This window comes from Artibeus jamaicensis, unplaced genomic scaffold (assembly GCF_021234435.1).
Source record: "Artibeus jamaicensis isolate MK-2021 breed Jamaican fruit bat unplaced genomic scaffold, CSHL_Jam_final scaffold_847, whole genome shotgun sequence".
NCBI classification, from domain to species: domain Eukaryota; kingdom Metazoa; phylum Chordata; class Mammalia; order Chiroptera; family Phyllostomidae; genus Artibeus; species Artibeus jamaicensis.
This window is the reverse complement of record NW_026522057.1, coordinates 24,275,590-24,289,900: the sequence shown is the minus strand read 5'-3', so window position 1 is coordinate 24,289,900 and position 14,311 is coordinate 24,275,590. Positions and strand designations below refer to the sequence as shown.

The following is a 14,311-nucleotide window of genomic DNA, read 5'->3' as shown; positions in this document are numbered from 1 at the left end:
GCTCCTCCCTGATCCGCCCCCTTGGACTGCCAGCATTTGAACCACAGAGCCTTCCTGTGAACAACGGCCTTTCTCTGCCTTACGCCCCCTCCCCAACTGTTGGCATCCACTACTGTAGAGACAGCTCTGGGTATTCAGTGGGCACTTACTACTCCCTGGCTGGGTGAATGAGTGAACCCTTGTCTCCTGGAGCTTCCCCATGAACCCCCACTCTGCCTCACTTGTTCCACCCCTCCTGTTCTCCGGCATGAGCCCCCTCTGTCCAGCAGCTTCCTGTCAAGGTAAGAATGGGCAACCAGGAGGCAGGACTCAACAGACCGAGGAAAATGCTTCCCAGGATGACCATGTGCAGTTTCTTTTAGACTTTGGGAATTCAGGAGGCGCTCTAAGGAGAATTACGTGAATGTGGGAGAAAGCGGGGTGGGGATTGGATTACGGGGGAGTTAACAAGATTATGTGCTCTCCTGAGGGTGCCATGACCCCAATTCTGAAGAAGAGGCGGGCGTGTTAGTCTTGGGCATGAGTGTCCACCATGACCCATCCAGGTGGCAATTTATGATCAGCCCGCCCTATGAGGTTACTTTCGGTAGATTTATTACAGAGCCCCTGCACTCCCTTTTTTTGTTCACAGTCCTAAAACCCCTGCCCCAGGGGGGACCTCCGTATCTAGGCCCCAACCACTCTGATGTCTACAGATATTCTTCCCAGATCTCAGCCTCTCCCCGCTCCTGACTCAGCAGCAACGAGCCCCTCGATTCCTTGGTCAGCCTCGGAGAGGACATCGGCTCCTCGCCTCTGTGTCCTGGAGAGCCTGGCCGCCCGTCCACGCCACTGCTGCTGAGGCAGCGCACCTGCTCCGTCACCAAAACAAACCAACCAGAAATAAACAACAGAGAAGTGAGTGGATTGGGCTACTTTTCTATGATTTTTCTCCACATTTTTGAGGGGTCACTTGCTACCACATTCTGGCAAATCATCAAGAAAAAGTGGCAGAAGAAAAGTTGAGATTGTATTTATTGTGGGGAACCCAGTGCAGGACGGGGGGCTTTGCCGGGTGGTCCTGTTGACTGTCACCGCTGCCAGCCATGACTGGTGTCCCAGGGCAGGGGTTGGAAGTGTCATTTCTGCCCAGCGGAGGAGGCCGAGCCCCTCTGGTTTATCTGTGCAGTTTGGTTTTTCGTGATGGCAGATTCTGCCGTGGGAACAACTTGGTGCCTTGCAGATCTGGGGCTTCCTCCCGCCGCCGCGGAGCCCACGGCACTGGAAGGTCACCACGAAGCATTAACATGGGCGGCGCGTTGTCCAGCGCTATGGACCACAGGGTGTCATATTCAAGAGCAGGGACAAACAGGTGGGCCTTAGAATTCTGCCTCCACCACTGGCAGGCCGCGGGGCCTCGAAGAAGCCACTCCCCACCCCCCCCAATCTCTCTCTTCCTCTGTCAGTGATCATCTCTAAGGCAGAGAAAATACTGAGTCCAGTGACTGGTGCGGAGTTAAGTCCTGCATACATGTTGGTGGCTGTTGCTCAACATTCAGAGGCAATGGACATAATCAAGAAAACAATCCAGGCCACGGAGGACAGCTCAGACCTGAGTCAGAGCCCACTCACAGGGCAGCTGTTCCTTCCGCTGGGACCCAGTGCCTTAGGAGCTCTGCCTGCTGGTGGGACGAGCCTGCCCCCTGGTGGCCAACTTGACACCAGTTTACAAGGGGCCTGCAGTCCAGCCGGGCACTGTGGCCTGGCCCGGATGAGCCTGATGAAGGCGGAAGACACACTGTAATCCTTTGCTGCAGACCTGAGACTGACCTTGGTCAGCGGCCTGGCTTTAAAATTCCCCAGGCCTTCATCTTCTCTGCAGTTTGTTGAGCTAATCCCATCATCCTCTGGGGAGGGGCAGAGACAGAACCTCTCTTTTGCCCTCAAGGGTGACACTGTCTCCACTTTAGCTTGTGCCCTTTTAGTGTCTCGACTCACCCAGAGAGAAGTTTCTCAAACCCTTTTCTCTCCCAGAAAAGCGCCGTTTGTTATGTGGCATTGGGTCATTCATTCGGGACGGCCTGGCTCCACCCTGCCCAGCCCCCACCCTGGCTCCCGGAGGCCGTTCTGACCTGCCCTCCTTCGGAGAAGCCCAGCAATTCAGGGGACCAGCCTGTTCTCAGCTGCCTGTCCCTTGCTCCCTGTGTGAGCTCAGGGTCTGCTCCGGTTCCTGACAGAAAGCCTAAGTGACAACTTGAGGCCCAGATACATTTACTTTCTTTTCTTTGGGGACGGCACCATCGTCCTCCCGAAGCTGTTTTAACCCTGGGACACTTTGATAATTTTGCTGTGGCCAGAGGTCCCCCAGCAAAGATGCTTTCTGATTTCGCGTTTCCCCTGACGGAAGCCAGGAACCGATTGCACCCTTCCCTGGCTCAGGCCGAGGGTGACAACTGCTGGGCCGTCAGCAAAACTCAGTCCTGAACTTGTCCCTTCCCTGATTCTCGCCCTTCCTTAGGGTTAAGGGCTAGAGATTGAGGAATCTAATTAGGTATTGATTTCTGATTGGATGTTGATCATGGAAAAGGGGAAGATGTGAATACAAAGGTCTATGAAAGCCTCGGACACCAAAGAAGAGACACAGAAGCTCATCTCTGGAGTCACTGCTGGGGCCTTCATCAGGTCTGAGCACCCAGCCAACTGCATCAGCGCAGGTGAGTTGCCCCCTCCACTGAGGACGCCCCCTCTTACTTAAGGCAGCTGGTCTCTCATGGGGGCATGCAGTCCGGGAATGGCACGAAGACCCTTCTTTTTTCTTTCTCTGCAAACCAGTAGATTTAAGTGTTCGGTTTTGCCTCTAAGTGTAGTTTTGCTCGAATCCCAAGCATTTCAATTTGTGATTTGGTTTGTTATTTTTAACTATCTTAACGGAGCTGATTTCATTTTATTTTTTTGTGTGTTTCTTCTTCTATTTGTTTTGTTTTTGTTCCTTTCTTTTTTGTTTTGTTTCTTTTCATTTTCATGTGTATGTTTTTTGTTTTGTTTTTGTTCTTTTCTTTTTTGTTTTGTTTCTTTTCATTTTCATGTGTATGTTTTTTGTTTTGTTTTTGTCCCATTTAAAAAGGTTAAAGATGGACTTCTGGCCAAGATGGAGGTATAGGTAGACACACTGTGCCTCCTCGCACAACCAAAAAGACAACAGCAAATTTTAAAATAAAAACCAACCAGAACGGACAGAAAACTGAACTGTATGGAAGTCCAACAACCAAGGAGTTAAAGAAGAAAAATTCATCCAGAATGGTAGGAGGGGTGGAAACAGGCAGCTGGGCAGAGAGGACCCACAGCAAGGTACGCGGATAGAAGACTGGTCGGGTGATGTAGTGGCTGGCAGACTGGGTAGTCCCACGTTCAAGGGCAGATAAACTGGGAGGAACAACTGGGGAGCTAAGCAGACCGCACAACCGAGGGCTCCAGCGCAGAGAAATAAAGCCTTAAAAACTTTGATCAAAAATACCTGTGGGGGTTGCGGCGGCAGCAGGAGAAACTCCCAGCCTCACAGAGAGTTTGTGGGAGATCCACAGGGGGGTCCTAGAACATACACAAACCCACCCACCTGGGAATCAACACCAGAAGGGCCCAAGTTGCTTGTGGGTAGTGGAGGGAGTAACTGAGAGCCGGCTGAGAACTGAGCAAGTGGCGTTCTCTCTCCGAGCCCTTCCTCACAGACAGCATTGAGACAATGCACGTGGGTTGCTGCACCCCTAACTACATAACAGGCATGCTGAGACCCCCCCCAAAAAATGGCCAAAATTAAAGAACAGATCAAAGTTCCAGAAAAAATACAACTAAGCAACAAAGAGATAGCCAACCTATCAGATGCAGAGTTCAAAACACTGGTAATCAGGGTGCTCACAGAAATGGTTGAGTATGGTCACAAATAGAAGAAAATGTGAAGGCTATGAAAAGTGAAATACAGGAAAATGTACAGGAAACCAACAGTGATGGGAGGGAAACTGGGACTTAAGTCAACACTTTGGACCAGAAGGAAGAAATAAACATTCGACCAGAACAGAATGAAGAAACAAGAATTCAAGAAAATGAGGAGAGGCTTAGGAATGTCTGGGACAGCTTTGAACATTTCAACATCCAAATCATAGGGGTGCCAGAAGGAGAAGAAGAAGAGCAAGAAATGAAAAGCTTATTTGAAAAAAAAAAATGAAGGAGAACTTCCCCAATCTGGCAAAGGAAATAAAGTTCTAGGAAGTCCAGGAAGCTCAGAGGGTCCCAAAGAAGTTGAACCCAAGGAGGAACACACCAAAGCACATCATAATACATTACCCTAGATTAAAATAAGGAATCTTAAAAACAGCAAGAGGAAAGGAGATAGTTACTTACAAAGGAGTTCCCATAAGATTGTCAGCTGATTTCTCAAAACAAACCTTGCAGGCAAGAAGGGGCTGGAAAGAAGTATTTGAAGTCATGAAAGGCAAGAGCCTACATCCAAAATTACTCATTTAGAATGAAAAGGCAAATAAAGTTCTCCCCAGATAAGGTTAAGTTAAAGGAATTCATCATCACCAAGCCCTTATTATATGAAATGTTAAACGGGCTTGTCTAAGAAAAAGAAGATTGGAAATATAAACAGTAAAATGACAACAAACTCACACCTACCAACAAGTGAACCTAAAAAACAAAACAAACTAAGCAAACAACTAGAACAGGAAAAGAATCATAGAAATGGAGATCACATGGAGGGTTAACAGCAGGGAGAGGGAGGGGGAGAGGGAGGGGCCAGAATGGGGGAAAAAGTACAGGGAATAAGAAGCATAAATGGTAGGTACAAAATAGACAGGGGGAGGTTAAGAATAGTATAGGAAATGGAGAAGCCAGAGAACTTCTATGTACGACCTATGGACATGACCTAAGGGAGGAGGGAATGGGGGCAGGAGGGGGTGTGCAGGGTGGAGGGGAATAAAGGGGAAAAAAATGGGACAACTGTAATAGCATAATCAATAAAAGATATTTAAAAAATGTTAAATGTGAATGGCATGCATTAGAGGGGCGTCTGCTCAACCTTCCCCAGTGGGCTAACTGCAGGAATGGAGGGTGTAGGCTGTTTGGGCCTCATGACGTCTCCATCTCCGTCACTTCGGGGCAACGAATGGTCTGTAAGTTCCCCTCCAGAAGGGCGGGGTCAGCTTTCAGGCTCCTCCGTCCCCATGTCCCGGCTGCCCAAGAATCAGAGATGTGGGTGCCTCTGAGATGCTTGCCCCGGGCCAGCAGGGGCAGGCTGGAGCTGGGTAAACTGAGGCCCTCACCATCACCGGGCGGTGGCTTTGGCCCTGAGTCGGGTCTTCTGAAGGGCGGGGAGTCAGATGCTGGGGGTGCTCACACTTGGACTGGCAGGGGTGCTTTGTCTTCTAGACGTGTGCACAGAACTCCCTCTGGAACAGATCGAAGATGAGCTTCCAGACCCCACCCAGGCTCCTGGACCTGGCGGGGCAGAGCCTGCTGGGGGACGAGGCCTTGGCCGACTCGGCCCTGGAGTGCCTGCCCTCCGAGCTCTTCCCGCCGCTGTTCATGCAGGCCTTTTTTGGGAGACACAAGGAGTCCCTGAAGGCCATGGTGTCTGCCTGGCCCTTCGACTGCCTCCCTCTGGGGGGCCTGATGCAGTTGCCTCAGTATGGGACCCTGCGAGCCGTGTTCGACGGGCTGACATCCTGCTTGCCCAGAAGGTTCGCCCCAGGTGAGGCCGATCCAGGTAGCCCCGTAGGGTCCTGGGCATCCCGGAAGACAGCTGGGGTCCGGCAGTGTGGGGGGCCGAGGGGGTGGGCCAGAGGTTTCTGAGGGTGACAGGGACATTCAGATAAGCTTGGGGGCCTGCGTACAAGGCAGGGGCACCTGGAAAAACATGCCCTGCATCCTCCCCACGGTACTTAAAGGTACTAGACCTGCCGACCAGGAAGTATGGAAGGGAAGGAGATGGAGACAAGCAAAGCAGAGAAGGCAGAAGAGGAAAACTGAAGGAAAAACTGATGTTGGGGCGCAAAGTGAAAGCTTGGGGGGTGGAATCCAATGGTTGCCTCACGCTCTCAGGCTCACTGATCCGCTCTCTTTCTGTAAAGCACCTCAGCCAGTGCCCGTTTCCCCCGCAGGCGGTGGAGACTGCGGGTGCTGGATTTATGGAACACCGGCCAGCACTTCTGGAGCAGGTGGTCTGGAGCCAGGGCCCCGGAGCACTCCTGGACCGGGCCCGCGGCCGAGGGCTGTTCCGGGACGCGGCAGCCCTTGGCCCCCTTGGAGGTGTTCATAGACCTTTGCTTCAGCCATAGGATCCAGGATCATTTCTTCACCTACATCATCTCATGGGCCAAGAAGAGGGAAGGATCCCTCCACCTGTGCTGTAAGACGCTAAAGATTTTGGCGGTGCCCGTCAAGAACATCAAGTCCCTGGCCCTGGTGCAGCTGGACTGCATCCAGGAGGTGGAAGTGAATTGCCCCTGGAGCCTGTCCAGTCTGGTCATTTTTGCGTCGTACCTGGGTCAGATGACCAACGTGCGCAGGCTCTCCCTGTCCCATATCCACATGCCGGCCTCCCAGGAAGAGGAGCGGGAGGAGGAGCTCCACCTCACTCAGTTCGCCTCCCAGTTTCTCCACCTGCGGCGCCTGCAGGAGCTGCATCTGGAATCTCCTGCCTTTCTCGCAGGCCACCTGGACCGGATGCTCAGGTGAGCTGTGTGACAGTGAGCCTGACAGCAGAACGTCAAGTGCTCTGTCTTGTTCACTCCTCTGAAGGGTGGTATCACACAGCCCCCCAAAGAAAGGAGGAGGGACAAACTGGCAGAGGGGGCTCAGAGCCAGCCAGGGTGGGCCTCTCAATGATTCCTTAGGGAGAGATGTCTAGGTTAAGGTGACTTCCGAAGAGGTGAGTGAAGAGGAAAAGGCACATGAGATGGAGCATTTCCAAAGATGAGCTCCGTGCCTGCCGGCTGCGTGAACGCAGACGGCCCTGTCTCAATTCCCCCGCCTGTGAGAAGTGGTTTCGTGCTCGAGGTAAGACAAGCAGTAGATGGGAAATGCATGGTTCTGGAGATTGGGGAGCAGGGGTGCAAAGGGTGACCAAAAGTGAGAGATGGTTTGCGGGTAACCCTTGCAAACTGGCCACCCCAGCTGGTGTGGCAGGATCGTGCCCAGGTGTGTTCTTTCTGCCTCAGAGGAACTCGCCTCACGTGGCCCAGATATCCCGGCACCTGGGGCCCCAGCCATGGACAGAAGGAAGCCAGAGTGGAGAGCGTTTTTGGTTTTATCCCCCGGCATTAGGATTCAGGGGTGCCTACACTTGATCGAGGTACTCGCCAAGCATGTTCCAGTGTTTCCCATTTATCCATCCACCCTCCCAAGTGGAGTGCTCTGCCTGACAGGTGAGGAAAGGAAGCTTTGGAGATTCCAGGAACTCGACCCAGTCACATAAGTGGAGGTGAAAGGACTCTGCCTACAGCAAGGCTGGGCCTGGCCGTTGGCCTTCATTGGATGGTCAGAGCCACCCAGCACTTGGACAAACCAGTCCTCTGCCACCCCCACGCCCCAGAACTAACTGCCCTGTCTCTCCCCAGCTGCCCTGCACACCTGCTTGGAGACCCTCTCCATAACAAACTGCCTGCTGCTGGAATTGGACATGATGCACCTGTCCCTGTGCGAGAACCTCCATCAGCTCAAGCACCTGGATCTGAGTGGCGTCTGCCTGACCGAGTTTGATCCCGAGCCCTTCTATGTGTTGCTCGAGGAAGTCACGGCCACGCTCCAGGTCCTGGACTTAGTTTACTGCGGGATCACGGACGCTCTCGTCGAGGCCATTGTGCCTGCCCTCAGCTGCTGCCACCAGCTCAGGGCCCTCAGCATGTCTGGGAACCCCCTGTCCCTGGCCACCATAGGGAGGCTGCTGCACCACACCACCAGGCTGGGCAGTCTAAGCTTAGAGCTGTACCCGACCCCTGTGGAGAGTTACAACCCCTACGGGGCCCTTGAACTGGGGAGACTCGCCCACGTCCGGGATGAGCTGACAGGGATGCTGAGGGACTTAGGACGGTCCAGGACCATCCGGATTAGCGCCAGCCCCTGTCCTCACTGTGGCCAGCCGGTATCCTCTCAGATGGAGCCCATTATATTCTCCTGTGATAACCCTGCTTAATGGGGTGCATCCAGCAAAAGCTTCCTCCCGGGCACTGGGAAGCTGAAACCCAGGACCCAGGGGCAGACAAGGGACACACACCCATGTTGCAGACATGTGCGCAGTGTGAAAGGGGAAGGGCGGGGGATCCAGCCAGGGTGCAGGAATGCAGGGGCAAATGTTGGGGACTTGATGGGACATTAGGTGACAAGTGCCCCATAGAGTTGGAAACATGAATGAATTGTGGAGGGGGGAGGTGGGCTTTCGGTGCACGGGTGGGAGTTACCTTGGAGTGGACGGTTGCAAGGGGATGGTCAGAAATAAAGAAAATTTCCATGGCAACAGTCTGGTCCTCCACGATATGTTGACCTGTGCCCCCCGTGTACACCTCAGGGCTCTCCGGGTACTAATGAAAAGGAAAGAAGTCGCCGAGTTGTCAGGGTCAGAAACTCTGGCGGCCAGGATGCAGTTTGGCCGCAGGGCTCCCAGCAGTGATCGTGTCCTTGCCTCCAGTTCTTCACTCCCGTCTGGGGCTTCTCGTACCTCCTTGTGGCTGCTCAGTGGGTTCACACAACTGGAACACACCAAGTGGCCAAGGAGCCCCCACAGTGAAGGGGATCTCACTGCGAACTCAGGCAGTGACCCTGGACATGAGCATTCATCAGGCTTCTCCGGGTGGACCCATAAGTCTCAGTTCCTAGCCTTGGATGTGCCAGGGAGGGTTCGCCACACCGGACAGGGCCCCCAGTGTGGAGGGAGTCATCCACACTTCAGATGAACGGAGCCGCTGGGCCTCCCCAACCCACTCCTGTCGTCCTGGTGGGTCGCAGTGCTTCTGAAATTGACCTGCGTGTGGCCAGTAAAAACACCCAATTCCTTTTAGCAAAATACTAAAATTATTCGGGCATATAGCATTTTTTCTTCATGTTTCTGCACCGTGTTAAAAGTGTAACCTTTTGCGGGGCTAGGTCATATCGATGAGAGATCGACTTTGCTCCCCTAACACCTCCTGACCCTCCCTGTCAGGGAGGACTAGAACAGCATGTTTGGAAATCAGTATGTCCGGATGGGCAACAGAAGCGGCCTTGCTTGTGCTAAGTCTCTGTGTCGGGCAGAGTTCTGCTGACTCACCGGCAGGGTGCACATCCGCGTAAGCAGGAGATTCAGCTCAGGGATTGGCTTGCGCAGTCACGTGGTCCGAGAAGTCCCACCATCTGCCCTCTGCTGGCGACAGAACCACAAAGCCGAAGGTGTAATTCAGTCCAAGTCCGGAGGCCTGAGGGCAGGGGGCAGGGGGAGCCCATGGTGTAACCCCCAGTCTGAGGCCACAGGCCTGAGAACAAAGGGCAGCGGGTGTAAGTCCTGGAGGCTGAAGCCCTGAGAGCCAGGAGCTGCGATGTCCATGGGCAGGAAAGGATGCACATTTGAGCCAAAAGAGAAAGAATTCCTCCTTCCTTCCCCTTTAGGTTCCATGGGGTCCCAGGAGATTCTGGCCTTGGTCACTGAATCAAATCCTAATCCTTTCAGGCACACCCAAGATTGTTACCGCCGATCTTGGCGTCTCTCGGGTGGACACAGAGTTAACCCATCACAGTGACATCCTACACAAAGGGCGGCTGGATGAAGGCTCCCAGCTGAGGACGCAGGGGCTGGAGCTGTTGAGGGCGGGGAGGGACCTTAGGCAAGAAGCTCAGTTTCCCTGTGAAATGAGGTTCACGGAGCTCACTCAGCTGAGCGGATTCTTGCAGCCTCCAACGAGATGATGCCTGTGAGGGCGTATAGTAAACGCTCAATACGTGAATTTTTCCTTCTTTTCCCCTCCCAGGAGAAGCCCCCAGCATTCACCCTTCAATCTTATTCTCCACTCATAAGAACGTGGAGGAGAGCAGAGCACAGGGCATGCAATGGAACTCGGCTTCTACCTCAGCCAGCAAAGGTCATGATTTACCCCAAACAGCTCTAGCAGTCAGCCTGTGGGGAGGGGTGGGCAGGTAGGGGAGAGGGGCTCTGACATGTGAAAGATTGGATTTGTCCCTGGTGAATAGCCGAAAAACATTTCCAAGCTGTAGGATTCAAGCGCCATCTGCTGGTCAGACCGGGTGACGTGTTAGTGTTGCAAGCAGGGCCGTGCTGTTTTAAAAAATACCTGCTCTTCCAACAAAACACCCCACCGAATTTTTTTAAAAATTAAAAAATTAAAGCAAAAAATACCCTGCTACTATATAGATGCTATTTGAGCATATATATGTTGTGATTTGTGCAAGTATTAGAGATACAAATAGCCTTTTAAAATGATAAAGGAAATATAGCACTTTTAAAGAATGCAGTGGATTTTAAAAAAAATGTTTAGCTGGATTCAGAGCCTCAAAACAAAGTTTAAAGCTGATTTTAAAGATCAATGACCAAGAATTGCTTCTTTTTAAAAAGTGTTTAGAATAATAAAATTTTAGAGCTGGAAGTGTTACAGTTATCTTTTTACAAGTGGACTTTATCTTTTAGGGCAGTTTAGGTTCATAGCAACATTGAGCAGAAGGTGGACAGAGTTCCCATGGACCCCCTGCCCCTCCCCACACATGGCCTCCCCACCATCAGCACCCCTACCGGGTGGTACATTTGATACAACCGATGGGCAGACCCCGGCATGTCCTCACCACCCAAAGTTGGTAACTGGCATTAGGGATCGCTCTCAGTATTGTACAGTCTACGGGTTTGAGCAAATGTATAAAGACATGTACCCACCATTGTGGGATTGTACAGAGTCATTTCATTACCCTGAAAGTCCTTTTTTGTCTTCCAGAAGTCTTATAGCTCTAGTTTTCACATGTAGATTATAATCCATCCCCAGTTCATTTTTATGAATGGTGGGAGTAAGTTTTGGGGGTGTTTTGTTTGTTTTGTTCCCACGTGGATGTTCTGTTGCTGTTGAAAAGACCTCTATGTCCCCATCGAATCACCGTGGCACCTTATCAAAACTGACCACACCCGTGGGGGCCTGCTTAACCATCCCCTGTTCTGCTCTGTTAACCTGCGTGTGGGCACCACACTGTCCTGGTTACTGTGGCTTTTACTAAGTCTTGAAATCAGGTGGCGTGAGTCTTCCAAAACATTATTGTTTTGTACAATTGATTTGAGGCTAAACAAAGTTGTTTGCATTTCCACATAAGTTTCAAAATAAGCCTGTCAATTCTACAAGATAAAGCTTAATGGAATTTTGATTAGGATCGAATCTATAGATTTGGGAAAATCGACACTTTAACCACATACGAAGTCTATCAAGTTGTGAAAATGCTGTCTCCATTTGCTCAGGAACTCTTTAATTTCTTTCCACCCTACTTTACAGTTTTTAATGTACGGGTCTTGAACATGCTTTATTACACTTACCCCATTGTGCTTTTGGATGCTCTCATAAGTGGAATTTCAAATTCAATTTCCAATTGTTTGTTACTCACAGCTAGCATAGACACACAATTGATTTTTATACAATATATTGATCTGTGGCCTGTGACTTTGCTCACTTCAGTTAGTTCTGGTGGTTTCGGTGCGGGTCCTGTATGCTTTTCTATGTGGGTGTTTATGTTGTTTGCGGGGATAGACAGTTAACGTCTTTTCCAACTTGTATGGCTTTTCTTTCTTTTCGCTGCCTGGTGCCTGACCAGGAGAAAGCATTCAGTTCTTCGTGATTAAGTATGAATTTGGCTATAGGTATTTTGAGATTGGCTTTGATCATATTGAGAAATTATCTTTTATTTCTATTTTGTTGAGAGATTTTTAAAAATCACAAATAGATCATTGAATTTTGTCAAATCCTTTTTTAAAAAAATTGTTACCTTTATTTTTATTTATTTATTTATTTATTTATTTATTTATTTATTTATCTTTAGAGGGGAAGAGAAGGAAAGAGGGAGAGAAACATCAATGTGTGGTTGCTTCTCATGTGTTCCCTGCTGGGAACTGGCCTGTAACCCAGGCATGTGCCCTGACTGGGAATCGAACCTCGATTGTCTGGTTCGCAGGCCCGCACTCAATCCACTGAGCTACACCAGCCAGGGCCAGATGCTTTTTTTTTTATTGCACTATTGAGATGATCATATGTTTTCTTGCTTTTATTCCATTGATATGGTGAGTTATGTTGATTGATTTTCTAATGTTAAACCAATCTTGCATTCCTGGAGTGAACCTCTCCTGGGAATTAAATCACCGGAAGAGAAGCAGGGAGATGGGATTGGCAGAGGTGGGGGGTGGGAGGCAGAGGTGACGAGCCTGGGCCTTCATTTTACTATTATTTCCCGACTGTGTGCATATATATTTCTGTGCATATATATTATGGCAGAGCCCCTTGTTTGTAGGTATTTTTCACAATAAAATGTATTATAATAAAAAGAGTAACAACAGGCTAACACATATGAAAATCAAAACCAAAAGGGAAAGTTTCTGGAGAAATGGGAAATGACACAATATGAGCAAGAAGAAACAAAATCTGGAACGGACGGATCAAAGAACCGGAATGGGAAGCCGAGGAGCCTGCTGTCCCAGACAGCTCCGTTCCCACGCACTTCCCCACGCCTGCTGTCCGGGGGCTCCTGCCTCACACGAGAAGTCCCAGAAAATGGGCCGTAGGAACAGCTGTCCTTTTGTTCTGTGGGGCCAGCTGGCACCTACGCTTCACACCCAGTACGGGCACGAGGAGGAAAGTGTTGTGAATTACAGGCCCATTTGGCAAACATTCTTAATTCGGCTGAGTCCACATGCGTTAAAAAGTAATCTATCGTGGCCAAGGGAAGTCCATTTCAGGAAGAAAGCAAACTCTGAAACTATTGGCGTAAATTCACCACAGTGACAGGCTAAAGAAGGGAAACCACAGTTGCCTCAAAACTTCAGAAAAGAATGTTGGAGAAATCAAATCACATTTGGGTTAAGAAAGATTCTTTGAAAAATCAAACATCATGTACTCAAAACTCCTATTAAATGTCAGATGCGGTGCAGAAACTTTAGCTGCCTCCTTACTGGGATAAAATAAGGCCCCCTGAACCTCTGTAATAGGGGTGATTCCAGTATTCTGGGCATTAGCAGAGACTCGGAACCAGACTGACTAATTTGGCTTCAGGACTGGCTCAGTGCCACTGGCCTCGTGTGGCCTTACTGAGCTGGCCTCGTCTCTCTGTGCCTCAGTTTACTCACCCACCAAATGGGCATCATAACAGTATCTCCTTGCTGAGTTGCAATAGTGTTTGCCACAAGTGCTATTATGATGGTTGTTATGGTTGCTCTTATATCTTAAAAACACACTGAGTGAAAAAATTAAGAGAACAAGGTCTACTACAGTCAAGGTGATGGTAAGTCCATCCGGGTACCCCTGCTGGTCGGGAAGTACTTATCGCCACCTTAAAGTCGACCTCTTAGTTCTTTGGTATTTTCTCATAAACCTGGCTAGGACCCTTAACGCGATGATGAGTGAGAGCAAATCAAGCAGACCCGTTAAGGTGCCACTAATTAGGACGCTCACTGTCTCTTCCTGGAAGACACCCTTCACCGACAGAACTCTGAACTGATAAGACTTCACACTGGCCAGACACCTTGAGGGAAGTTAAGTGATTCTGCCAATGCAATCCGAAGCCAGAATTTTTTCCTTGGGTATATGACACAGGTGACCTACATGCAGTGCCTCTACAGAGATGTCCATGGAGCGGTCTGGGTCTGGGAACCTTCAGAGGGACTCAGACCCCTGCTGGGTCTACGCCCCAAATGGTGCTGTCACCATCGGGGTCTTGGGCGTCGGTCTCCCTTGCCACCGTCCTTGGCAATACCCAGTCCTGAGCTGCTTTGACAGCGTCTCAGGTGGAAGAGCTTCCTCATGAGAGGGGTCACACATTCCCCTCTGGGAACAGCACTGTGGTCCCCCGACGTGATGAGGAAACGTCCTAGGTGTTCATCATCGGGCTGCGTGCTCCCAAACGCAAACCCTTTCTGCGCAGATAATGGAGAGTTTCCTCTGTGTGGCCAGCGTGGCTGCCACTCTTGGGCACCTGCATATCCAAATGCCTCACGTTGGTTTGTCAGGGAGAGCCTGGCCCAGGGATGCAGGCACCTGGGATTGACCTGGTGCGGTGAGGGAGCTCTCGGGAAACAAGGAAAGAGGCAGGAGCGGCAAGGACAGGGCAGGGGAAG

The 14,311-nt window shown here is 50.6% G+C and overlaps 1 protein-coding gene across 1 annotated transcript; it reads left to right on the top strand.

Moving 5' to 3' along the window:
* Nucleotides 1-5,439: 5,439 nt before the first annotated feature.
* On the top strand, nt 5,440-8,167 carry LOC119064096 (PRAME family member 12-like). Its single transcript, XM_053660130.1, is given in 4 exon segments — nt 5,440-5,689; nt 5,692-5,725; nt 6,135-6,710; nt 7,597-8,167. Coding segments are annotated over 4 exon segments (1,431 nt in total).
* The last annotated feature ends 6,144 nt before the right edge of the window (nt 8,168-14,311 follow it).